This window comes from Lissotriton vulgaris, chromosome 4_1 (assembly GCF_964263255.1).
Source record: "Lissotriton vulgaris chromosome 4_1, aLisVul1.2, whole genome shotgun sequence".
In the NCBI taxonomy this organism is placed as follows: domain Eukaryota; kingdom Metazoa; phylum Chordata; class Amphibia; order Caudata; family Salamandridae; genus Lissotriton; species Lissotriton vulgaris.
Window position 1 is genome coordinate 2,085,585,347 of NC_141691.1, and position 27,227 is coordinate 2,085,612,573.

Consider the following 27,227-nt stretch of genomic DNA (forward strand, 5'->3'; position numbering starts at 1 on the left):
ATATCCTCTATGTCTCTATACAGAAGGCATACAGCCCCTAGCTATTACCAGTAATGCGATCCTTACCCATACCACGTAAAAAAAGTTGTCAAGAACCAAATCGGAAGTGAGGAACATTTTATGCTTTTTTACCCAACCCCCTTCACCCCAGTGACCCCCACCCCAGTGGCCAGACCAGAGAAGAAACCATCAAACACAGCCTGAGCTACACCTCGCGAAAAGAACCCACTGCGGTCCACCTATCTGCTGCCAGTAACATTGTCAAAGGAAGTTTGAAACCGGTTGGTTGAGGAAAAAAAGGAAATTAAAGCAATGAAAAGAACTGTAAGTGCATTACTCATCTCTGGCAGTACGGCGTAATTTTAACTGTGGCAAGAAGTAAGGTGTAGGAAAATTAAAGAGGTGATGTAACCAGAAATTTTTGAAGCGCTGTGGAAAAGGAAGAAACCTGCCGCAAGTATTTGTAGCACCTCGAGATTTTAAGGAACCTGTCTAAAGTGGCAACTAAAGTAGAACTAAACTACATCTCAAATAGCTGCAGTTAAAACCTCAAACAGATGTAACTGACAGTGTTGTGAAACCCTTATCAAAATTAAAAGGAACCAGTAACTGCAGGAAAACTGTCCAAAGAATTTCTCTTCTGTTTCCTGTAATGCTACATATGCAGCGTCAGGCACGGATTTAAACTAAGTACATTTAACGTACAAGGCACAGCTGCTGGGAAAAACGAGTGAATCGGATGGACACATGCTAGATAAAATAATCAATAAACCGAGTGAATTAGAGACAGGAAACGGAGGAAGGAAATGAAGATACAAGTTCAAGTTCATCTACCGTGATTCTTTAGTACTTGTGAATACCGTTATTCTCCCTCCGTGTTTGATCTGCACTTCTCCATGACTCATTTTGAAATGATGACGTGTTAGTATCTCCGTTCGTCTCAGCTAGTGGCTGCTTGCTCCATTGTGACGTGGTGTGCCCAGCGTCATCTCACAGTAGGGAAAACTTCATTCCTCGGTTCCAAACTGGGTGCATCATCACGTATGGTGCGCAACGTGTAACGTCACTTTGCTACGTCAATCGTCCATTTTGGAGCTTCACATGCATCAACTCTCAACAGGCAATGAGGCTCACGGTGTCTAGCCTGCTCTCAACATAACGCCAACCGAAGGAACTGTCACATGCAGGCTGATAAACAGATGGTGGGAGAAGTGGAAGGTGTGGTCTTTTTTTGGGTGTGTTTTTCTTTAGATGCTTGTGTACCGGTATTCACTTCCTTGTGGGACTGCATTATGTTTTATATGATCGAAATTCAGCACTGTTAGTTTCATGCTGTCTGATGAGGAAGCAATACGTCATCCTGTTGTATATAGCAGATTTGTGAAAGGATAAAGTGACTAGTACTAAGACAGGGTAACAGTGCCACCTAGTGGATTTTTCCGTTATTGTAACAGAGATCTGGGACTAACCTAGAAACGAGTCAGAGTGCCTAGAACAAAGTAAAATAAATTTTAAAGTGAGAAAGCTACAATTCTATTTTTCATGATCCACATGACATGTCCCTCACAATCTCGACTAGTGCCTTACTATTGTAATTAGTACTTATGCATGGCAAAGAAGCATAAAGGAGACTTTGGCTTGACAGAGAATCTATGGACAAATGTCCAATAACTATCAGTGCACGGAATTCTCGGAAAGTCAAAGAGCAGGGCGAAAAAATGGACAAAGGTCGTTCTAAATACAAAGTATGGACTATGGTTATGCAAGAGGAGACGTGGTCAGCCTGGAATTGTTCTAAATACAAAGTATGGACTATGGTTATGCAAGAGGAGACATGGTCAGAGTGGAATGTCCTAGTATCAAGCTGGACAGAAAGTTCAACAACAGGGACAAATGTCCCATGTCCAAGTCTGGACGGAAAGTCTAAAACGCAGGGCAAAGGTCCCAGGATGAAGTCTGGACAAAAAGTCCACAATGGGGGGGCAAAGGTTCCAGGTGAGAGTCTGAACAGTCAGTCCACAACGGGGACAAACGTCCCAGATGTGACTCTGGACAGTAAGCCCACAACGGGGACGAAGGTCCCAGGTGCGAGTCTGGATAGTAAGTCCACAACGGGGACAAAGGTCCCAGGTGAGAGTCCGGACAGAAAGTCAACAACGGGGACAAAGGTCCCAGGTCAGACTTTGGACAGTATGTCCACAACGGAGGCTAAGTCGGAAAGCCTGAATTTGGGACAAAGGTTCCAGGATTAACACCGAGGATGGACAGTGGTCCAGATTGTTTCTAAGCTTGTCACATCTAGGACTATGTATCCATCTTTTGGAGTGAAATCTTCAAGCCAAAATTTTGAATCTTTTTACATCGCATGCAATACTGCACTTAGTAATCTTGAAGAATGCCTAGGTATGGAATTTTCAAATTTTATCTAAAACTGGCATTTGTAAAGCAAGAAGGCGTATGTTGAACTGACTATCTTCAACTCAGAGCGTAAAGTGTTGATGGACGGAAACAAATTTGAGGGAGTTGACTGTCTCTTCCTGTTTTGCTGGTCAAAGACGGTTTGTAGAGAGTGGACTATCTTTTCTTGTTTTGTCAGTCTAAAGGGAGTAGGTAGTGGTGATGCCTATTAGTTGTTTTGAGTGTTGTGTCTCACCTCACACTTCACTTTTACACTCTTTGCCCCAAAATGCTCTTTTGCCTTTATGAACTAAAATTAGTTCAAGTCGTCTTAGACCTCCTCTCTGTCTTTAATATTATTGTTGCTGTCTCCCATACTTTAAGCTTTATTTTTTATGTTTGTTTCATTCCTTTTCTGTAAAGGAGTAAGATGTGTTGTATATTGATTCTTCTTGTAATATGGCTGACAGTAGTCATTAGCCCTTCCCTAGTGTTTTCACCTTCTCAGCCTCCCAGAATACCTGTGAGTGTTCTACCTGTGTCAGTTGATGGTCTGGTCAGCTGGCGAGGTTTGTACTCAGCTGTGTCCTACAATAAATCTACATGTAATCAACTAGAAGTATCCAGTCTTCTATCTTCATCTATTTACAAAAGAACCCTTGTACTATCTAACCGGAACATGTCCGGTTGGTGGTACCCCTTACCCATTCCGGGCCCCAACAGAGTGCTTTTACCTATAAAGTTGAGAACTAGATTATTATTCCTTTATTCTTTTCCTACTGTATTCCCTCCGATTGACTAAAAAACAGTTTTAATTGTGGAGGTACAACTTAACTTTTGTCTATTAATTTCTTCCTTTTTTATTTCTTTCCTTTATTTCTTTTTTTTCTTTTTATTTTTTTATTTATATGTGCCTCCCCCCCTTTTTTTTAACCTCTAACCTTGTCACCATGTGTCACGCAAAAAGAAAGAGAAGAGAAGGAAGAAAAGGACGGAGCAACAAGGAGAGTCAGGAAGTTGTACAACCCTAATCTCCTACCTTAGGAACCCACGCTCTCAGCCAGAACCCCCCTCATCCCCCTTGGCCCCACCAAGGGACGTCAGTAGCTCGTCCGCCTCCTGAACTGAACAAATGTTAAACATTTTATTGTTAAACATTATTTTCAGAGCTGCGGGGAAACTCAACTGCACTGTTGCACCTAACTTCCTAAAAGCCTCCATTCTCCTACCAGGTTCCCACTGTTTTTCCAGGGTAACCCTCGATAAGTCAGATCTTATCTGAAAAGTAAAGCCTGCTCCCGATAGGGATTTTTGCTTGAGGGCTAGGTTAAGAATGTGGTCTTTTAATGAATGAGTGTGAAAATTCACTAGGATCTTTCTTGGCTTAGTTCTCAGTTGGCCTCGCCTGAAGGGGTCCCTGTGTATCCGCTGAATGTCGTTTGCTAGCTCCTCTTCAGATTGGTCCAAGTTGAGAGACTTCTTTAGAAGCAGAATGATGTAGCGCTTGATGTCTGATCCTTCGCTGCCTTCTGGTATATTCAAAATCCGAATATTGCTGCACCTCACATTATTTTCCAAGATCTCCATCCTGTCTGCCAAAGCGATGTCCTCTTTTTTTAGTTTCACAATTTCCTCTTTAGCATTATCCATTTCAACAGACATCCCCGCAACTGTCTTTTCCAACACTCCAGTCCTTGAGAAAAGACCATCAATCTTACTGTCTAGAGACTCACAGTAAGTTCTGATCTCTCTCTGGATTAACGCTGACTCTTCGAACCCCCGTTTGATGTCAGCTGACAAGGTGGAAAACATAAGCTGTAAGGAAGAGACTGAAAGATCTGGAGGCATACTTGCGGTGGAGGTTGGAGGAATTGAGGGGGTGCCGCAGATGAAAGATGTATTGGAAACAATTCGCTGTGAGAAATTTAGATTTAGGTGCTCAACCTGGCTTTGACAACCCAGGTCGACTGGCTCTAGATCTGTGCCTTGTTCCTGGCATATATCGTTGCTATGCTCATCAAAATTATTGCAACCTCCTACTGTGACGGAACTACTTGGAGTGTTGGAATTTTCTGCCTCACTCCTCGGTTGGATCCTGGGCACTGAAGGTGCCACTACCAGGGGGGCACTGACAATAACATTGACATTGACATTTGATTTTATTGGTGATTTTGTCAGTGGGGTTGGAGACAAGGCAGAGTTGCCTTTTATCGGGGGGTGTCGGATGCGACTCCCACCCCAGGTAGCAGTTCCTTACAAACCTCCTCCATGTTTACAATTGTTGCCAGAGCTAAAGCGACAGTAGGTGTACAGGCAGATAAGGAGACTGATCGAGAGGGTGACTCAAGAGCGGATGGTGTTGGAGGGTCAGCAAAGCCCAAAAGATCAGACTGAGCCGGAATTGTAGGTATAGCTGGTAGACCAGACACTTGAGGAGGGTGACTTTGAGCCAGGTCTAACAACTTATGGGATGACTTTGAAATAGGAGCGCAGAGAAGGCATTATCCTAGAGCTGGAATCAAGGACAGACTTGACTAAATTAGCAGATTTTTTAGTCTTTTTTCCGCGCTTAGCTTTCATCTCAGTAGAAAGATATGATGAGGTTTTAAAAGGTGATTTAGAAGGCGTTTTCGAAGGTTTTTAGACAGCTCCTGACCCTCTTTGGCGCTGCCCTGGATCACTATCCCAGAATCCAGCCTTGAGAGAGCCTGTACAGCCGATTCAGCAGTCCGCCCCCTCCTCCCCTCTTTCTTTTTTTGGAATATGCCCCCCCCCCTGCTTTTGTCTTTACTACCTTTACTGCATGCCCCCTGACTAGTTGTCAACAGCGATACCCCAGCAGCAGAGACAGATGGAAAAGGCTGCTCGTTGAAGGGGGAATTGAATTGGGTTTAGGCTAACCTCTCTTTGAGTGGCAGCTCGTGTGGTGACTAATGTAGTGCACCCCCCCTGCTCCGTGCCCAGTCCTAGCCCTAAGTCCAGTACCACCACTGCATTAGACGGGACCAGCTCACGCTCGACAGACCCCCTCCCTACTGGCTTCCCCTTCACCTCTTTTGTTATAGCCGCCGTCGAAGTTGCTGCTTCGGCCCCTTCAGTCCCTTCCAGCGGCACTCCACGCCTCACAAACACGCTTGAACTAGGGTCTCTCCGGAGACACAGCAAGCATCTCCCTCGACGGAGCTCCAGGGCGGCCTGATGCCACGGCCTCAGACCCGTCGGCGGTGATGGCAGTGGATGCGTTAGAACACCAGGAACACCAGGAGCCTCCGAACCAAACTGAAGCACGCCCCTCTGAAAGCACATAGACACGGAGGAAAGACCGCAGTACCGCGGCGTTCGCAATCCAGGATCAAGAAAAAGAAAGCTTCAAAAGCTTTAAAATAATCTCACGATCAGACGGAGCATCAAGATTTTCAGCAGAACTCTTATGCCTGATTCTAGTTTCTCGTAGCAGTGACAGGCATCCAATAGGGCTCAGAGCGGAGTACCGCAGCAGCTAGCCTGCTGCCGCCATGTTGCTCCAGCCCATAGTAAGTCTGATTCCTACACAGTGACTGTTGTATTCCCTTCTGCATCTCAAGAAAGGAAAGAGCCTGATACTAAACTGTACTCCGCTTGGGTTCATTATAACAGAAAAGTGCATGCACGTCAGGAGGACATCATCAAGGCAAGCTGTAATAAGCTAGCCAAAGTGTTAACATGTTGTATTACTAGATACAGCACAACACTGGGTTATGGTCAAAATTTACAAAGGATATTGTGAGAGTTCCTGTAAGTCTTGCTAATATATTCCCACAAGTATACTAAGATATGATAGGATAGGATAAAGTTTATAATCCGCACTAAAACACAAGGGTGTCAAGGTGCTAAACTGGCGGAGTTGAAGGGATGAGAGTAAGACTACCAACTAAAAGCCATGTTTTCAGCAGCTTTCTAAAAGCGTAAAGAGAGTCCGCTTTGGAAATGAGGGAAGGCAGGGAGTTAGAAAGTTTAACAGCTGCTTCCAAGAAGGAGCTTCTACCCAACCTGGCCCTGCGGTATCTGGAGAGATCACATTTTTCTGGTTGGAGGATCTCTGACCTCTCCTGGGAGTATACCATTGGAACATGGGTGTCAACTGTAGCCAGCCTTTACTATGCATGGCTTTGTATACTGTGCTCAGAACCTTGAAGGAGATATCCTACTTAATGGGTATCCCGTGCAAGGTGTGAAAACCCCTCCCTGGCAGATAGTTGCTATGTAATGTTCAGGATCAGCCTTGCTGCTGCATTCTGAACAACCTGGATTTTGTTCAGAGAAGTTGCATTGATAAGGTATAAAGCATTGCAATAATCAAGACGGGCAGTGATAAGTGCCATGATGGTCAACTGATATAACTCAGGCGCGATACAGGGTAACACCTTTCTGAGTATCTTTGGTATATAGAAACATGTGCTGACCATACTTTTGACCTGAGCATCAAAGGTCAGACTCATCAAAAGTGACCATTACATTTTTAACCGTCTTAGCTGAGACAGGAAAAGGGCCAGATCTGCAAGGTTCCATACACTTGACTAGATAGAGTTCTGTAAGCCAAAAGCCACTGTCTCGGTCTTATCAGCAGTGATCTTAAGGGAGTTACCCTTCATCCAGCAGATAATACATTCCATACATTGGTTGAATTGCAAATCATTAAAGATGGAAGCAATGATTTGAGTTTCGTACGAGATCACCTGAAACCCAAATGATCTCACCAGCTCATCCAGTTGTGTCACATAAATGTTAAATAAGGTTAGGCTCGGGAGGAGCGCTGAGTGACTGTACATGGAAGGCTGAAAGCTTTGGCTCCAAACCCTCTGCAGCTGACGGTATTCCTTCTTTCCGACATGAATGAATGGAGGAGCTGAAGAGCTTTATCCGCAACTCCCACTGCCTGCAGACGCTGGACCATGCGCATCAGGGAGACTGTATGGAAAGCTGCTGACAGGTCGAGCATAATCAGCACCACAAAGCCTCCCTGATGCACCTGCATGCGGATATGGTCAGTGGCTATAAGGGCGGACTTGGTGCTGTGACCTGCGCAAAACTCATTCTGAGAGCGGTCTAAGCACTCCTGGGACTCCACATGGATCATCAGAAACAGTGTTTATGAATTTCTATGCAATCTTGGTGGGGGCGGTCAGAAGGGATTTAGGGCGATCATTTTTCAGCTCTGAGGGGTCAGAATTTTTTGGAGTGACAACACAATAGTCTCCTTCTACATGTCTGTGTAGTTCCTGGATAGAATACTGTTGATAACCTGGCACAGGAAATTGGCTACAGGGTCCGGAACCAATGTAAGTAAGGAGGGCATACAGGGGTCTGAGGGTGCACTGGATTTAAGGCCCATTAGAAGATCTTTGGTTGCTGAGCAGTAATTTGAGGGAAGGCAGGAAGGGTGAGCTTCTCATTGTCCTGAGTGGTCTCCTCAGCATCATTTGGATGCTGGTCTGTGGAAGAAGGGCAGACATTTACAACATGCCACTCGGGCACCTAAGAAACCTCTTTGGACTTAGGATCTTCAGTTTTAGTAGGACTAAACTCCTGGAAGATAATGAGGACCTTGTCTTGAAAGCAGGTAGCTACGCTATCACAAAAATCTTGGGAGGGGGTTAGCGGATGATTTTCTGGTGGCTCAGGGTCCTCCTTGATGACCCCGAAGAGCATACTAGATGGAATATTTTCAGTAAAGAAGCAGGATTTGGCTTGAAAAATTGCATATTTTTATTTCTGTCGCAGGGATTTCTGCTTAGCCTTTTCCCTAGAACAGGGATCCCTACGCCATTTACGTTCTTGCCTGCAGCACTCCTGCCTCAGGGATCTGAGCTCTTCTGAGAACCATGGGACTGATGGGGCTTTGAGTGATGATGTTTTTAAAATTGGCAGCAATATCAAGAACCTTGTTATCCCAGTTTTGGAAACCCTCGGCCATGGAGAGGAACAGAGTATGCTTCCTCTCCCAGGTTGGACACAAAGCAGCCTCCCATTTAGTAGCTGTGAGCTTGTTCGACCCCTATAACGAAAGGTCCTCAGAATAGAGCTCTCCTTCTCGGTAATTGGAAGGGTGGTACACACTCTAAATTCAATTAACCAATGATCCACCCTGCTGAGAGGCTGAACAGCCTCTGTCTCTAAATTGTAGTGGTTGGTGAAAATGTCAACCAGAGTGTAGACGGCGATGTGGGTTGGAGATTTATTTGCTCAAATCCCAGAGATGTCATGAGCTCAATGAGGAACGCTGAATCATTATCTTGTTTGTTTTCTAGATGAGAATTAAAATCCCCTAGTATGGTAAGATGAGGGGAGGTAACAAATGATTCCAATATTTTACACCATGACTCTGTAAACCTAGTTCTAGGGCCAGTCAGGCAGTATACAAGGAGTCCTGAGAAGTTATCATTTTTGGATAGCTTAATCACGAACAAAACTACCTCAAGTGGCGAGACAGACTTACCATCCATCATGCACACAGTGCATCTAAGAGAACTCTGAGCTACCAAAGCCAGTCTGACACCTCTACAGTCAAGGCGGTCACATCTGAGAATGATATAGCCAGGTGGGACACCATCTGCCAGGTCTGGACCATTGTTTTCCCTGGCCCATATCTCAGTGACAAAGAGGCAGTCTAAGTTAAGAGTTTGAATAATCAAAGCAATTTTGGTTTTGTGTTTATGCAAGGAGTGTGCATTTATTAAAGCTCCTCGAAAAGGACTGGATTTGGAACCAGTTTTGACATTAGTCCCAGAGACAGAGACCGGACCATGTGTCGGTCTAAAATTGAAATGTTGACAGTGTTCAGCCTTCCCAGTAGTAAAGACACGTTTATTTGCACACCCCACCTGGAGTGGTTTGGAAAGTAATATTCCTCGGAACATTGTCGTGCTCAGAAACATTCTATAATTTTCAGTTTATAATTCTCCTGTGAGCTACTTGCTGTGGGATGTCGTTTTATGCTTCAATAAAGTTACCTTGATTTTGACAGAGATTCTGACTCTGATTTTGATACCAGATGTAGGAAAGTGGAGTATTAAGTCCTAATGTGGCAAATAGCAGCTAGGCTTTACTAGAGGAACATGTGTGAAGATTTCGGAGTACAATAATGGCTATAAGTAATTGACATGTCTCAAAAGAAATCTGACACCAATTCATAAAAATGAGGCATATTTGAATATATGTTTAGACACTAAAATGAACACAGTTGGATGCCTACAACCGGACTTTACCATTGCGGTCAATGGGAAAAAGCGTTAGTACACTAAGCACTGGTAAAACTCGGTCACTTGTAGGTCGAGTTATATGGAACCCACCGAGGGTTAAGGCAACATGGGTTCCAGAACAAAGCCATAACAGGCAGTTCAATGTTATCTGGCGCAAAAGGCCTGGGTGCAGGGTTGTCTTGACTCTCCTTGCCGCTGAAGTGGGAGCCATGTGAGAGCTGGGTTCACCTCTTAGATGGTTCAGGGCAGAAAACGGATGCTGTGGTCCACTGAAGGTGTTACATGGTTCCCTTTTGTTGCAGCGTCGAGTAAAGGGGTGGTAACCGAATGGTCACCAACCATTCTTTGTAAAGGTAAGTCCAGAAAGATAAAAAAGAATCAATGTGGACTAGCCCACTGTGTTCAATTTACTTAGTCACTTGTGACTCTGGCCTGGTGGCTGGACTCAATTAGTCTTGTTAATAAACCCCTCACACACCAACCTGGTGTCATGATTCATCATCGGGGTCCAACCAGGCAGCCGAATGCCACCTAGTTGTGCTTCAATGCCTGACTACAGCGGAGCGGGTGTCGCGCAACAGTGTGATGTGGATGAAGGTGGATGTTAAAATATACCTCTGGGAATCCTTACCTATTGATTTATTCTTGCCGGCCCAGGGTATTAGGTTAAAATATGTGCTGCAACTACTGATAAACAAAGTTATTTGCTATGAGTTGACTGTGTGTTAGCGGTCTACATGTTTCAGTGCCTAGAAAAAATTGGGCAGGACTTTCGTCAGGACCAGGAGGTGAAGTGAGTGGCAAAAGTGGTGCCACAGGTGATTATCTCCTACACACGCACTAAGGTGTGTGGAAAAGGTGAAGATAAAAAGGCTGCTTTGCAAGAAAAATCCTGTGGGAATAAGCAATACATAACATACATGTTATGAGCATAATGCGCTAGCAGATGGTGAAGTGTCATGAGACATGCATGTTGGTGCCTGGTGGCCAAGACAAGTGACGATTGCTCGGATGAGCGCTGCATGCATATAAACATTGTTTTAGACATGCCAGTACGAGGAGCGGTGGTAGCGCTGACTTCTCTTAGGCTGTATGAGAGGTCTATTAACCCTGTGAATGGATCGACAAAAGAGCATGCTCGAGGAGCGGTGTGCTATATAGCGATCTATTATGGGGCCCGCTTCGTGATAAGTTGAAGGCCCTGCTGTAAATACCAGGATTGCTCATAGTATGGTGAGACGAAACAAACATATAGAAGTTATGTATTCTATTTGAAAAGGTCCAGAAAGATGACATTTGAATGTCCGGAGGTCTGGGAAAAATTGTAGCTGATCGAAGCCTGCTGGAGGTCAGGAATACTTTCCTAATGATGCACTGGACCATCTATTTTCAAGCAATTCCTCATGGGGCCCCATGGTCAGTAATTCTTAGGTTTTCTCATAGGGGATTTCCATGTATAGTCAAAAGGCACCGTTTTGCAGTTTTTCTTCTGCCAGGGAACCCCCAGAGACTGAAGACAGAGCCGTGGCAGAGGATTGACCCTCTCCTCCTCCTGAACTCCCACCTGAAGACTTGGCCTGCTGTTTTTTTTGTGCTCTTCTGCTCCCTAAAGCCTGATCTTCTCTCTGTCATACAGAGTACGCTTAGAGAAGGTTTTACAGTTGGAACAGGAATCAGGAACATGAGAAGCAGGAAGATAAATTAAGTACACTCTGTAAAGATCGGTCTTGGCCTTCTTTCTACCAGATTCTGGACACTTATCAAAAAGAGATGGCATTTTTGAGCGATAAACTGCAAACATTCTGTGAGAAAAACAAAGAGGAAGACCAAATACATTAAGTGAAGTAGTTACTAGCTTAATTCAGAAATGAATTTATGAAGAAAAACATCAAATTGGTAGAGCTCAAAGTTCCGGGGTCCTTAAAGCAGGAGCTGGAAAAATGAACTGAAGTAACTGCCACTGGCTGGGCATATTTGGATACTGGTGGTCGCTGGATTCGTAAAGACACAGCTTCTATTTTCAAAGACACATAATGGCAGCCTATGGAGCTTCTCTGTTCTTTCCTTTCAGCTCTATCATGAAAAAAGAGGTTTTATGAAGAAGATTTTTCTGTGTGTTTAATACTACAAAAAACTACACAAAATGTAGTATACTGGCTTCCTTTTTTCAATTCTAATGGTAGTGGTAATAAGCTTGATTGTTCAATTACTTAAAATCGTTACAATATACTATCAATATAAAATGGAAAAATAGTTAAAATTCCACACAAATTGCTACAAACTAGAAGGGAGTAAACGATTAAAAACTGACATCCAAGCGGGCAGGTGCATAAAACGTACAGGGGAATTTGCCCAAATAACGCTTGTTTGCAAGGCGGGTGGTTTATTTTTGAAACTCAATTTTCTGTGTCAATGCGGTCCGGATTGAATCTGTAAATTTCCCTAGTCGCACAACTGTTTGAGCTGTTTTAGCAGAGAAACAAAAGACTGATGCTTATTTGTATCTTACAAGACTGTGAGACCTGCAGATGGGAAGTACCAGTCGGTGCTGCTCGCTAGCTACCTTTGGGCTACAGCACAACAGATGGAGTCAGAATTCATGGTGGTAACTACAAAGTCGACTGTCAGTACTTGCTCAAAGTAAGGCTGCAGATTTCCCACTATGTAGGACGTGTCCAGCGATGAGAAATTGGATTGATGGTTTAAGCCTTCTAGGTCTCTTTCATTGGATATTTTCTTGACCTGCGTATTCACTGATCTTTTCCATGCAGCTACAGGAATGTTTAAGTTGTGCATGTATTGAACGTCTATTTCTAACGATAATATGGCTGCTGCCAACTGAACCTGCCATGGAGATCCACCTTCTTCTAAGATTGTTTTAATTTGAAATTTCAGAGAGGTTGCTGGAGCATGCAGGGTGCTAATATAGTTTTTTAAAATGTCCCCTGAACAGGTAATGTCCGGAAGGGTGAGTCCCAGCTCCAACCTTACTCTTGCTTTCCTGGCCTGTTGTGGGATGCCTAGAACCTTCTTGTATGGAGAAACTTAGTGGTTCGTAAGTAACTTGGTGAAGGCTCCAGGGAAGACTAGATGGCTGTAGTTAAGAGTGGAAACTAGTTTTGCTTTTAAGACTTTCAGGATGGGTTCTTCAACAAGAATAGACAATTGTGTTTGCTGCTGCTGATATATACGGTGTAAGTAAAGAAAAATAATGATACAAAACCAGTATTCCTGCGATGTAATGACTGGTAATACATGGGATATCCTCTATTAAATACGAGGAGAGATCCATGAATGCCATGTAGATGGCACCCCGGCGGGCCATGGTATACTTTCCAAGGACCATGTAAAGATTTAGGCAGTGCGCTAGCATGGAATGGCCAGGGCGGAACCCATAATGAATATCTGATATGATCCTGTTTTCCCCCGCCCATATAGAAAATCTATTCAAAACCACCCGTCCCATGACTTTGACCACAGAATCGATCAGGGAGATCGGTCTGTAGCAGGTCAGACTGTTCCGGTCTCCCATTTTGAAGACTGGGGCAATCGTGGATGTTCCCCAAGATCCAGGACAGCCCAAGGTTGCTGCTGCATTAAGTACTGATGTAAGGACCGGCGTCCATGATACCATGTTTGACTTATAAAGATCCGAGGGCATTGTGTCAGGGCCTGGTGCTTTATTACTTGTCAGCCATGAGATTCCTCTCTCAATTTCCTTTGGGGAAAAATGTGGTCGTATTGCCCCCTACCCATTCTCGTACAGGCCTAATTGTGGAGCGTTGGCCTTAAATATAGAGCTGAAGTGCAGTACCCATTCATGTTCAGGGAAATTGGTGCCAATTTCGGGTACCCCATCTCTGTCGAACGGTGATCTGTTGACTATGCCCCAAAATTTCTCGCTATTATTCAGGGTACTGGGATCTAAGAGATCCTCCCAGGTCGTTTCTTTAAGTTCGCCCTTGCGTTTTACTAGTATTTTTTCATATGATGAGCGCAGTCTTCTCTTGCATCCGCTGATGGGTATATAAGAGTAGGGACAGCTCATCTGAAAAGTCCAGGTCATCGATCTGTGTCCAAGGTGGATCCCCTTTATTTTTCTTGCTGTGGATGTATTCATCATCCAGCCCATTGCCAGCAATAAGAGAAAAGGCAAGAGCAAACAACCCTGATGGACTCTGCTCCTCACTTTCAAGGTTTCTGTGAGATGTCCTCCATGGACTATCTAGCAGGTCATTCCCTCATAAAAGTTCCTAATGATTCTTATGAGTTTATCTAGTACACCATAGTAGCGGAGAAGCCTCTTATGGGTCCCTCTGTCTATTATGTTGAATGGATTCTTGCAATCGATGAAGTTGACATAGAGGGAGGAGTTCGATTCCATTGACTGCTCAACGATGATGATATGCATGACTCTACACAAGGGGGCGGTAATTGACAACCCTAAATGAATAAAACTATTCCTGATTTAAGTTGGCTTTCTCTTACTGAAAGAACAGCAGTGGGTGTATGGACTCAAGACTCACATAGTTGGACTCAATAAAAACATCTCATGGGTGATGCTGTCACCAACATAACTCCTTCACATACAGGGAGGTATCCAGACTTCCTCTTCCATGTATATGGCCTGCCTCTGGTTCAGAACCCCTGCAAACTCAACCTGGCCCCAAGGTAACCCCTTGTTTCAACATTTACCTACTCTGTTTTGACTGATAGTATGTACTTGGCCTTTTTTGAATATAATATTTATGAGGGTCTACTCCTATTTTAAATGATTTTTGTATACATTATGGGGCATATATTGAATATTCACCTTCCTGCCCTGAGCTGCATGAAAGAGAGTGGGTAGGAATGTGCAATATTTATTATTATTCAGCACTTTCCTGCTCTCTGTCTGTGCTGGTGCACAAACTGCTGCGAGCGCCAATGCAGGTACCTTTGTACCATGGTGCAAGGGTGCCTGCGTTGTAGGCAGGATTTGTTTTGTGCAGGAATGGACACCTTCCTGCACAAACACAATCCTCTGAGGCTTTTTCCTCTTCCTTTGTGTAGAAAGAGGAAAAACTTGGAGAAATAAACATATTTCTTTTCATTACACTTCCACTGTGGAGGTGCAGTATTTTGACACATTTCCAGGAGTACTACTAATGGTAAATCTAGGAATGCATCAACATCCATTGGTGGGAGCATGGGAACACCTATGGAACTCCTGCTGTGGCAGAGTACCACCAAGTAGCGAATTGTGCTGCCTTGCATTACTCCACATTTACCACAAGGTGGCCCTCTGAAGCTTGGTAAATGCAATTCTGGAATTTAAGTCATCCTTGCACCCCCTTGTGTGAGAAAGATGGTGTTAAAATATTAAGAGCTGATCAGGTTTTCTCTTCCTTCACTCATTGATTAGTACCCTGATCTCCAACCTTTCCTCCCCTTATATTCTATCCTCCTTACAGTAAGCCCTCAATAACCAATGTAAGTTGCATTACCTGCTCCTTGTAGCATGCTACGTTTTGGCCTTTAAATTATGAAACAAACTGCCATGGTAACACATAGGCATGGGACTACATTTCCAGTGGGCCATAAATGCTGATGCAATAGTGACATCACCCTGTGCAATCAGCATCTCAGATTCTAACCGGATGGGAGCCTCTGTGTCTCCCCACCCAGGTGAGACTCATTTAAACACAGTGGAATTGAAGGCAAGCTGCAACAGTGCTTTTACTGGCAGCCCCATGAGCCCAACTTACTATAAAACCCCATCAATGCTGTTTATAAGCCCGGAAGGAGCAACACATTAATAGAATGATCGTTAACACACAAACTGGCTGTAAGCCCCCTTGTGCTACCCATCCTGAGAACTAATTACTTTGTTAGACGTCAGTTTTGATTTTATAAAAAGGACTGAAAATCTCTTTCACTTTCATACACTTTCTCAATATCTGTACAGGAAGGCCATCTCATCCAGTGCCCTTGTAGGGCAATTAAGCCCAAATCGTGGGTCAGCTGCCTTTAGGGGGTGTTGTGTTTAAAAGCAGTCTTTTAATTTCACCTTCACAATGCTCTTCTCTTTGCAGCTGTGCAGTGACCCAGGACGTGAACGTACATGTGATCCAGAATGGCCAGTCCCTGCAAGTCATGTTTGAGATAGAGACCTTCATCTTTAAAGACCAGTCTAAAGTATATATGAAGTGTGATGTTTCCCTGTGCCCAATCACACCCTCAAAAACCTGCCAGGTAAGTGATGAGGGTTGATGCAGAAAAATAATGTAAATTAGTTTTTTAAACAAGCAGATGCATGAGCCCCACTTGAAGCAGGTGTGAGTACAGTCAGTGAGTTACTGGCATGAACGGTGGGATATTTCTCAGTGAGGAGTGTGCATGAGTACAGCGAGACACATGAATGTTCAAACAAAATCAACGTATTCTTTATTTTTCTAAATTGAGTGTGGATTTTTATTGTGTTGTGTAATGATTTTACTACAGTTTGGTACTGCATAAATATTTTCCTTCAAGTTAAGCCTGACTGCACTACCTGGAAACAATCTCAGGTCTATTTGGTGACTTTGGTAGTTCACCCTGACAAGAATTTAGATTATTACTTGAGGTAGGTACTCCGCCACCTCAACCTATACTCAAATGTCTCACATTGTGTAATTGGTAAGTTGATAGTAACTTTACTGGAATTGAAATTTGATGCAGTACAACCCTTAAGCAAAACACTGGGTAGAAGACTATGTCTTAAGGGTGTTTGGACAAAATATAGGAAAAAAACCTATGGAATACAAACATATTGTGTCAAGAATATCGGCATGTAAAAATATAAATAAGAGTACATTTGAAGATAAAACTATTCTTTTAAGAGATGTTTATAATGTTGGTATGAAAAATGTCAATGTATAAAATATAATTGTATGTAATATAATTTGTAAATGTTAATTATATTGTAATTTATTGTAGTGTGTTTGATTGTGGATGTTTACTCATGTTATTTATTTCAATTCTGAGAAAGAAAATATATTACTTATGACATTTTGGAAATGTGTACAATTAGGTGTTCTACATGTTTTTGGAGTGGTACATTGGGTGTTTATGGTATAAAGGTGGTGCGAATTCTAAAAAGTGAATATCCAAAAGTACATTGTAGATTAATTTTTATAATGATATGCAAATTAATATTTTATTTAATTTTAATTTAAAAAAATTAAATTCATATTGTTACATACATTTTTTTAATTAAACTGTTTATTGGCATATATTAGAATGACATATTTCAATGCAAATAACTTGTCACATTATATCCTGAACAGATGGTGCAATTCAGCACAAGACTTTTCCTATAGCACCCTCCCTCACTCCGGATTGTATTTTGAGTTAGCCTTGTTGGCCCATGCTCTAGCATCAATGGGGAGGAGCAAGTATTGCTTCAATATATATTCCATTTCCCCCACACCTTATCCCACTGCTTAGGGTGGTAGTTCCTAAACTGTGCGCCACGGCGCCCTGGTGCCCCGTAAGAATTAGCCAGGGGTGCCATGCACATCTTAGGAATGTGGGAAAGGTAGGTTCTGAATAAGATTTTTGTAAAGTGGAATGTTTGTAGATTACGTCTTTGCGGGGCCGAGTAACCCATTTGGGACTGTCGTGGGGGAGTTCTGAGCGACCCCCTGTCAGCATCTACTCAAGAAAATGATTTGGTACAGCCCCAGCACGTAACATGCCTCAAAAAGCTTCCAGTTAGGCAGGGTCAGGGGCATCAGGAGCAATTCAAAGCGTTATTGCTGCCCGTGTTCTGCAGCGCCTCTAGGCCATTGTCATTACAAGTAGGTTTGGAAGAAAGGAAATGTGAAATGTACGTTCGGGTAATCATGAGAGACTCCCCCAAGCTCTACACCACACTGTCTTTAAATAAATTACACAAACTAATTGTCATTTTAAATTGAAATTAAAGAGAATCTGGCAAGTAAAGCACCCGTTCCTATTTTTATGCAGTTCTGAAAGTCTCAGAACCGCAAGCCAAAAAGGAGTACTTGTGTACGCCTCTTGTCCTTGAGATCCATGGGGAGAGATCTTGTCAAACAGGACTTTGCCAATTTGCCACAATAATCTCAGAGCCTCTGCCTTATGACTGGGAAGTCACTAAAACTCAGTTTTGGAAAGCATCCCACTCATACACATCTGTAGTGCGGCTGCCTCCCAGCAGGCACTAATGAGCAATGATTTAATGTGAAAAGCACTGCGCTGTGTCCCTTTCACACACAAAGACTGCAGCTCTGCGGCGGCTGCCTCCCAGCAGGCTTACACTCTGCACCACCCATCCTGCCCAGCCCTCTGATAATATAACTCAGTTGCCCATGGGTACACCACATGCACAAGAGCTCGAGCACTAGAGAGGATGAACAGAAGAAGCACACAGCGCCACCCTGAAGGTGTATAACAAGTGGCAGCAGCACAGATGTGGAGGACCTCACAGATGGTGGCAGGAGCACCACTGGAGAGAGTGTCTCACATATTAAAGGAGCTCACAGGAAGTGGATATCTCAAACGTGGAAGTAGTGCAAGGGGAGAGGTGGTTGTCACAGCTGGTGGTGACACAGAGAGGAAGGGTACCTTTGACTTCAAGGATAAGGGTGCATTTGAGCACCTTCAGGGACTCACTAGGATGTGCATCAAAGCACCATCAGAGACAGAGTAGCTGTGCATTCAAGCCATTTCAAATCTCTGACCATATCCTTATGGACCATGGTGGTGCATCTAAGCATCTTGAGGGCTAAAGCGAAGCATCTAGGCGCCTTTACAAAACTGATAGGCCCATAATCATGTGCAAGGACATTTTGCTGAATCAAAACATATGGACAAAGGTAAGTCCACACTTCAGAGCTCCGTTGTGCTAGAGCTAAGTTTCTGCTCCAAACACAAAAGTACAAACAGAAAGATGTATCAAAACAGATGGAGGGAAAAGAAGGTGAATAGAAGCACTAACATAGTGAGATTAACAAGGGCCACATAAATATGCAGGAATGTTTCTATGCACTTAAAGTCATTTAAATAATTAAAGTTTATTATTAAACGTCTGCTTTAATTATTATTATGTTACAAATATAATTATAAGATGTTCATCAGCCATATCCCAATTATTTTCGGGGAGTAAAATGGAAGTACTTACGAGTCCACGCTTACATCCCCCTCCACCCGAAGAAAAAGTAACATAATAGGGAGCCGCCGCCAATGGCCAATAGGTCAAGGGAGCCGCAGGTCCAAATAGTTTGGGAACCACTGGCTTATGGCATCCTCTATTTGTGTAGACTGCACATTCAGCCAACATGCACCCATCAATATCCTTTTCCCATCCAACTATATCTATGCATTATAACACGCTGTGTTAACATAAAGTCAGTGTCTGCCCATATTTGGTCTATTCGATTGAAGTCTGTGGCGTCCCACGTATTGAGCAGACATTACTTGGGGATAGTTCTAAGGCTATCTCACAGACCTCTGCGACCACCCTGTTGAGAGCCCTCCAGAATGACTGGATCAAGACACATTCCCAGAGTATATGATAAAACATGCCTGTCTCCTCACATCCCCGTCTACAGTCTGCAGAGCTACTTCGGTCCATCTTAACCAATGTGGTGCATGAGGTGTATGTGTGCTGCAAAATTTTCAATTGGACCAGCCACAGTTGTGATGGAATGGTCACCTCTCGTGGGGAGGACAGCACCTTGCACCAATACTCCTCATCCAAGCCCCCCACATCATTCTGCCAAAGCGTATATAGCGGTTGCAACAGGTCTGGTAAACTGTTAATTATTTTCTGTTAAATAAGTGAAATAGCTTTACTTTCCATGGGATCTGCTAGCAGTCTGTCCTTGAGTGGGGTGGCCTCCGGGATCCCAGCCACCTCTCTGATTGCATAGTAAGGCATTTTGTATTTGCACTGTTACATACATTTTTAATAAATTATAATTTATAATTAATTCAAATATACATTTAATTTTTATATTTTAAACTGTATTATTTTATATTTATTTTGTTACATTAATAATTTTGATAAATTATAATGTGTAATTAACTAAACTACATATGAATGGTATGACATTTTTAATACATATTTTTCAAATATTAAATACCAAATACATGAAACAAATTAAAAATATATGCAAAATAATTGTTAAAATGTAAAATATTCTAAGATGTTCTTATATAAGATATTTACATTTTATAAGGTTTGTGAAAGATAAATATTCATTTTACATTTTAATATTTTAGTACTTTTTATTTTTTAAATTGAGTGTTTGATTTTGTGCAATTTTTTTAATTTCTTTTTTATTCAGTTCATAGCAAATAGCATTTGAAAATCAGACAATTAAATTGTAGGAATATTACACAATTATATGTAATAGCAACAAAACACAAATCACATTAAAGCAAAACAATGGAAAAAAAACAAAGATAATTAAAGCAGCTACATTTCAAATCGACATCTCCATATATTGTAACATACACTTCAGATTTTAATCCCTAGTTGTTTCTTCCGCAAAGATGTTATGCAATACAAGCTTAATTCAAGACTAAACACATTATGAAACTTGGCACGCCACATTTCATATGATAGTGCCTCTGATTGCAACCACATAGAAGTGACATATAATCGGGCACCAGCCATAGCTATTAATATAAAATATCGAAAAGGATAGCAAATCTGTGTGGGTTCAATATCCTCACCCACACCTACTAACATATTCTCTCTAGAAATACGGACATCGACCCCCGAAGCTTGCGATAGAAATTCTGAGATGCCAGATAGAAATTGTTTTAAAACTGCACAATCAAAGAATATATTTACAATATCTGCTTTCTCTGCAAATATTGAATTACTTGCATTCCTTTGACTTGATCCTCCTCCAGGAAACATGGGAGCCCAATGACATAGCCCTACAAGGATACACAGCCTGGACATATCTGGCCCGCAAAGAATCACAGTACGCCGCTGCTCTGGCGGCCTGGCAATTTTCGCGTCAATATCACTTATTGGAGAAATCAAAACAACAAGCATAAACATTACTCCACCGAACGCAATACAGGCAATATCGCTCACAATTGACAATAACCAAGGAAGCCACCATTTACACGTCGTAAACACATATATCCACCCTAGGAATAAGCTGACCGGGTCAAACAAACTAGTTCAAGAGATAACAAGACTTGTGGAGGACGGGGAAACGGATAACATACTACTGGCCGGTGACTTCAACCTCCGTCTATTTGGTGAATCAGCAACCGATGACATGACACAGGAAATGGATACAGTATGGAAAAATCCAACTCAATCAATCCCCTCCCGATACAAACAAACCAACACCGCCTCCCAGCTAGTAAAATCTCTAGAGCAATTGAACCTGCGCGTTCTCAAAAGCTGATTCAAAGAGGATATTCCTCCAGCGCCAACATACTACTCGTCAATTGCCTCATCCTACCTTGATTTCATGCTAGTAACTCTCCCGCTGTACGACAAACTACAATCATTCAAGATAGGAGACAGAGCTCAGAGCGACCATTTGCCGCTAGAAGCGCAACTAGCCCTGACCTGTAAGAATGAAGCAGCATAAACAAGAAGCATGTGTACAGAATATACCGCTAATTGCAAGCGATTACGATGTAAGACCACGGATATGGAAGCACTAGCATTCAGTGCAAAAACAATAATACAGGAAATATCCAATACAACCGACAACCCTCTTGTTCTTTGGGAAGACTTCACAGCGGCATTAGGAGAAAAACATGCCACAGGGAAGAAAACTCAAAAAGGGAATACCACAAGGTTCAAGCTTGGCAAAGTAACAACTGCAGAAACAAAAAATATCAAGCTTGAAATAAAAAAGACCCTCAGACAACTCCGTCAAGATCCAGACAACATGGAAATTCAACTGAAGCTTCGCAGGTCAAAAGCATTGCTACAAAAGAAAACTTGGGAAAGGAAAAGGCAAGTGAACGAAGAACTTTGGGCAAAAATCTTACATAATTCAAAGCAGAAGAACAGCTCTAGTTTTTGGAAGACCACCCATAGACTCCAACAGCCAGACCACAACAGCATCAACTCTGAAATACTGGAATCCGACTGGGCCAACTACTTAACAACTCACTTTAACACAAGCGTCCCGGCAATGAAGAAAATCAAAGGGGTGGATTTGGAAGAGGGAACTCTCCACCAAATGGACAAAACTGTCACACTCATCAAAAAAGCAAACCGGGCGCTCAACAAGAAAACAATCGGGTACCACGCTCCAACAGAAGACAAAGCCGGTCCAACGATAGCTGAGCCTAGAATAATTGAGGATGAACCATCAGCTCAGGAAACAGCAGATATTATTCTTAAACAAATCTCCAAGGGAAAACTTGAGGGGGCCCCAGTACCAAATGGGATCCCTCCGATATTATATAAACAGGATCCAGATTTTTGGAGTATTACCTTGACTCCAGTATTAAATGAAGTAAGGGAAACAGGAAGAATGCCAACATCTTGGAGTGGCTCGATAATAAGCCCAATATTTTAAAAAGGCGCTAGGATCGACCCTAGCAGCTACCGTCTGATTGCCCTGATAGACGTAGAGGCAAAGTACTACGCAGGCCTCATCCTGAAGGATCTAATAACATGGGCAACAAAAAAGAACATCATTAAAGCTACACAGACGGACTTCCGGAGGGGTCAGGGTACCCTAACTAACATCATGGCGTTAACCCTACTGTTCGATGCAGTAAAAACAGCAAAAAGCTCCCTGTACGTGTGCTTCATTGATTACAGCGCCGCATTCGACCATGTAGATCGGCACAAACTATGGCGGAAGCTGAGCTCATGGGGAATCCCTGGTCCCCTCCCACGGGCAGCTGGTAATGCTACACACCGACACTTGGGTCCAAATAAAACTGGGATCTGGCACACAACTATCAAGAAAAATAAAAACAAGCAAAGGACTAAAACAGGGCTGCGTCCTAGCCCCAATCTTGTTCAATCTCTCCGCGCGGATCTTCCCGAAAAGTTACAGACAGTAACATCACACACACCTCGGTTAGGAAATATTACGCTCTCAAATCTGCTGTACGCAGACGATTTGGTCCTCATTAGCCGGTCTCCTATCAGGCTCCAAAACCTTCTGGATAGAACTAACGAATTTTCGAAAGCAAATTCTCTAACAATCAATCTGAACAAAACCAAAGTCATGCCAATGAACCATAACAAAAAACGGAAACCCGCATGCTTCCTGGACAATCAAAGATTAGAACTGGTGACCTCATATAAATACCTAGGAGTCCTAATAGATGGTAATGGCTCCTTCAAGCAACAACTAGAGGCCATTCGCCGGAAGGGTATGACTTTCCAAATATCAACTAGGCCCCTGCAGAAAGCTCTCCCTGACAGGACATTAGCCCCTCTCTTACAGGTAATAAAAGCTCGCCTGCAGCACATGCTCTCCTACGGCAGCGAATCAATGCAAGGTAGAGACGCAAGCACTCTAGATAATACAATCAGTCATGCATACAGGGCAATATTCCATCTTCCTAAAAACTCTTCGCCCGCACAAATTCGTCTTGAATTCGGACTGCTGAAACAATCAGTGGAGAGGAAAGGTCAATAAATAAAAAGCTGGCGTAAAATTAAAGAGGCCGAGCAAGGATCCTTAAACGCCAACGTATGGATTGAACTTACCGCCAAAGAAACTTCACCAGCAAGGGCCTACCTAACCAACTCATTGGAGAGCCTAGGCCTAAAAACGCTCTGGGAAACAAGAATGGATTTTGGGGCCTTTAAAAAAGCTGTGTCAAAACTCCCCAAATTGGTCTCCTCACTTGAGCACAGAGCCACCCTATCCAAGAGAGCGCACGGATGGGTTGTGCTCGAAGGGTACAGAGCCACAAAGCCACAGGAGTATCTATCAACGGGCCTCACACAAAAAACAAAAAATACGTTCCTAAACATGCGCATAGGCAACATACCCATAGCACGTCATCTGGTACCTTGGAAAAGGCCTAATCCATCAAACGCATGTCGCCTTTGCCAATCAGCGAAGGAGGGCCTTATACACATCATTTGTATCTGCGAAGCTCTCGTGGACACAAGGCGTTCCATGCTTCAGCCCATTTGGAACCAGAAGGGCGTAAAAACCTGCAGGCATGCAGTGATGCTCTGTTTCAACCCTAAAGAGACCCAGTTGAACTGTAAAACAGTCAAATTCTTTGACATAGTGGCCAAAAAACTACATGAAATAACACTTGGGTGGAATAGCCCAATCGCAACAGGAGAATAGCGGACTCCACTAATGGCCTTAAAAAACCACAAGGCCACATCTACCAAAACCACGGCAATCACAATAAAAGATGAAATCAATCATAAGACCAAACGAAAAGACAGTTGGGTGCAAAAATTAATCATATCAAGAGAATAACGACTTATCCAACGGCATTACAAATCATAAGAACTACAAGTATTAAGGTCACGGCCAACAGGAAAAAGACTTACTAATCTACTACAGACTCTTAGTGATTTCATTCATGTGCAATACTTTTTAAAAGTTTTTATTCTTTTTAAGCAGTCAATGACTTTTTATCTATTGCTTAACAATGTGAGTTTTTATTAACTGTGCAATAAAATAAATTCAAATTCAAATGCTTTCTCTGCATTTCATCTAAAAAATATCCCGTTGTGTACCCCCCCACTTTATCATCTTGACTGGTGTATGGTATAAATTAAACAGAGTTTCATAGTATTTGGTGCGTAGATTTGCCATCAGTATAACTTTACTAGCCATATATATTGATGATTGCACATATGAGCCATTACTACCAAATCTATCCCTCCACTTTGCCTCATGCATCTCAATGTCATCCCGCTGTGACGCCTGTAATATTTCGTACGGTGGCCCAATCTTAGCTCTTTTAGACAATGCCTCTAATAAATCATTGGTTGTTATAAACGTATATCTAAGAAAAAAAGAGAATATATAGCAAACTAATGATAATTATACCGCCCTTATACCGAACATATTTCAAATAATGTGTAGTAAAAAATAATAATTCGCTAAGACAGTGATATATCAAAATTATTTGATCATTTTATTTCTATTTGTTTATTTTTTGTTTTTTTTGGGGGGGGGATTCTTTATCATTTTTATTTCACTTATTTTATAAAAGACATATATGATTCATATAAGTTAACATTCAGTGACATATAATACACATCTTGACAAAAAAGACAATATCAACAAAAAAAAGGGGTTTAACAATACAAAAACGTGTTATACGATATATTCAGTCGATGGAAGATTAGAAGAAGGCAATGCGGTAGAATGGAACACAACGCGTTTCGGCCAAAAGGCCTTCATCAGGTGACCGTCATTCGTATATTACATATAAACTGGTGTACAACATAAACATAAACAAAAAAAGATGAAAAACACATAGGATACAAATATGAGTATATATAAACCAATGATATATTTTACTGTCTGAACATTTACTACAAGGTCGGTTAGTTATCATTTCAAAATACATCTACATAAAACATTTACTACAGGGTCGGTTGGTTATCATATCAAAATACATCTACATATAGCAGCAATGATCTTTTATCAGTCTATTTACTTATCTTATGGTGCATAAACTGATAATCAAGTCGGTTTTACTTCATAATATCTTTTTAAGCTCATTCATTGCATTATCAAAAAACATTCATTGATTAACGTCTCTTTTGAAACACTCTATATTGTGCAGTCCCTTTCTTTGGCATCATTTATCTTTAAATACGTTTCTTTAACAGTTCCTTAAATTCCACACCTTTAATGTAGAAGATAGAAAGAGCTAGATAGATCGGGTTTAGGGATATATATAGGAAAAGGTAGAGAAGAAGGTAAAGCTCTATATATTAGTCGGTTGGTGATATAAAACTCCTATTTACTCACTTCAAATTTTTCTGGTGGATCGTTTAGTATTGATTTTCCCAAGGACAATTTGATTATCTTTAATTTCTGTAGCTTATTATTGGAATATATAGAAAACTGAAAAGACAAGTAGGATCTTGTTTAAAAATCAGAAGACTCTTTTAGACGTATTACAACATATTAGTATCCGCATATGGGGTAATACCTGATATTTTTTCTTTTAGTGCCCCCTGTTGTCTGTAGATGTTCACGTAATAGAATAAAGGGAATGAAAGTCAAAGAGAATTCAGTACATATTCTTCTTAGGTATATATCCACATGCCAACCTAGAATTAAAACATCACGGCAATTATTATTTAAGAACAGAGGTATTTTTAAATAATTAGATCTTGATCCTTTTGTTCTGTTGTTTTATATTTTAAATTTTAAATAGAGAATTTTTTACAATGCCTACCGATCGATAGAGATATTAAACTGTTGGATTATCTATTTTATTGCTATGTTCTTAGGGCTTACATTTTATTTATAAAAGATTTTTATCAAAACCGTTTATTTTATCTCATTTTAACAGTTATTATATATGCACCATAATGCACACGAGAGTAGCAAACATAATAGAGTAGAGACCTTCAAAATATTTTTTCTGCATTTATAACCATTAATCTTTAGTTGCTAGGCTTTATGGTTGAATTACTTTTTATTTTTGCAAATATGCAAACAAATGTGACAAGCAGTTCAAGATAAACAAAGGGTTAAATTCCTATATGTATGGCCTATAGTTATCATTTTTTTGGCACAAGAAGAACACACAGGATTCTCGTTTCATACCTTAGTTCAAATGCCGGAAATCGGTTCTTTTGATCAATAAATCTATCGTCCTCTGTTTTTCCCTTTTAGTTTAAGAATTCTGTTCTACTTCGTCGACTGGGGGAGCCGTCTTTTTCTTTTATTTCCTAAAACATTGTCAGATAACATAATCACATGCCGATCTTAAGTTAGACATGTTATATTACCCTGTTCCATCATCCTTTCATTCCCGTATTACCTTTCGTCTATTTGGAGATTCCTGTCCTTTCTCGTCAGTCTTACATGGATGTGATATCTGAATTGTAAACACAAGAGAAAGGTAACGCTAATAGACTTCTTCCTTATTTTTAGATTTATAGGAGGTTTCTAGTATACTGCCTATTGTCGATCGAGGGAACATACCTTCAATCCGGTGTCGACTCTTCGTATTATGGGGTCTGCTGGTTTACACCTCCGAGTGTGCCAGCGCAAAATGTGTTCAAGAACGTCCAGTATTTATAGGTCAACCTCATATCACAGATTGACGCTAACATATTTCGGCTGATCCTATTTTTGTTTGACGTGATTTGATGACGTATTATTCAATCGACAAAAGAACCTATCTCGATACTATTTGGCTTCATGCTCGTAAGATTCATGCTAGTAATAAAAGAAGGACTAGTTTGTCGTTCTGGTACCCTCTTTTTTACTCTAAGAGGAAGTGAAGAAAGACTTCCGTAATTTACTTAACTCTTCAATATTTTATAAACAGATAACCATAACAAATATCGAAGACAGGACGTCAGCTTTATATTTGCCTGAATAATCACGGCAGTAATATAAAAAACGGACTAATTCAGGGACCTTATTGTATCTA

General features: G+C 41.7%; 1 protein-coding gene across 1 annotated transcript in view; it reads left to right on the plus strand.

Annotated features, from left to right (window-relative positions):
* Positions 1 to 27,227, plus strand: part of LOC147725086 (uncharacterized) — a 449,247-nt gene that overhangs the window by 395,696 nt on the left and 26,324 nt on the right. Inside the window, exon 6 of the mRNA XM_086918165.1 lies at positions 15,710 to 15,869. Within this exon, the coding sequence (XP_086774291.1) occupies positions 15,710 to 15,869 (160 nt within the window). The remainder of the gene's footprint in view (positions 1 to 15,709; positions 15,870 to 27,227) is intronic.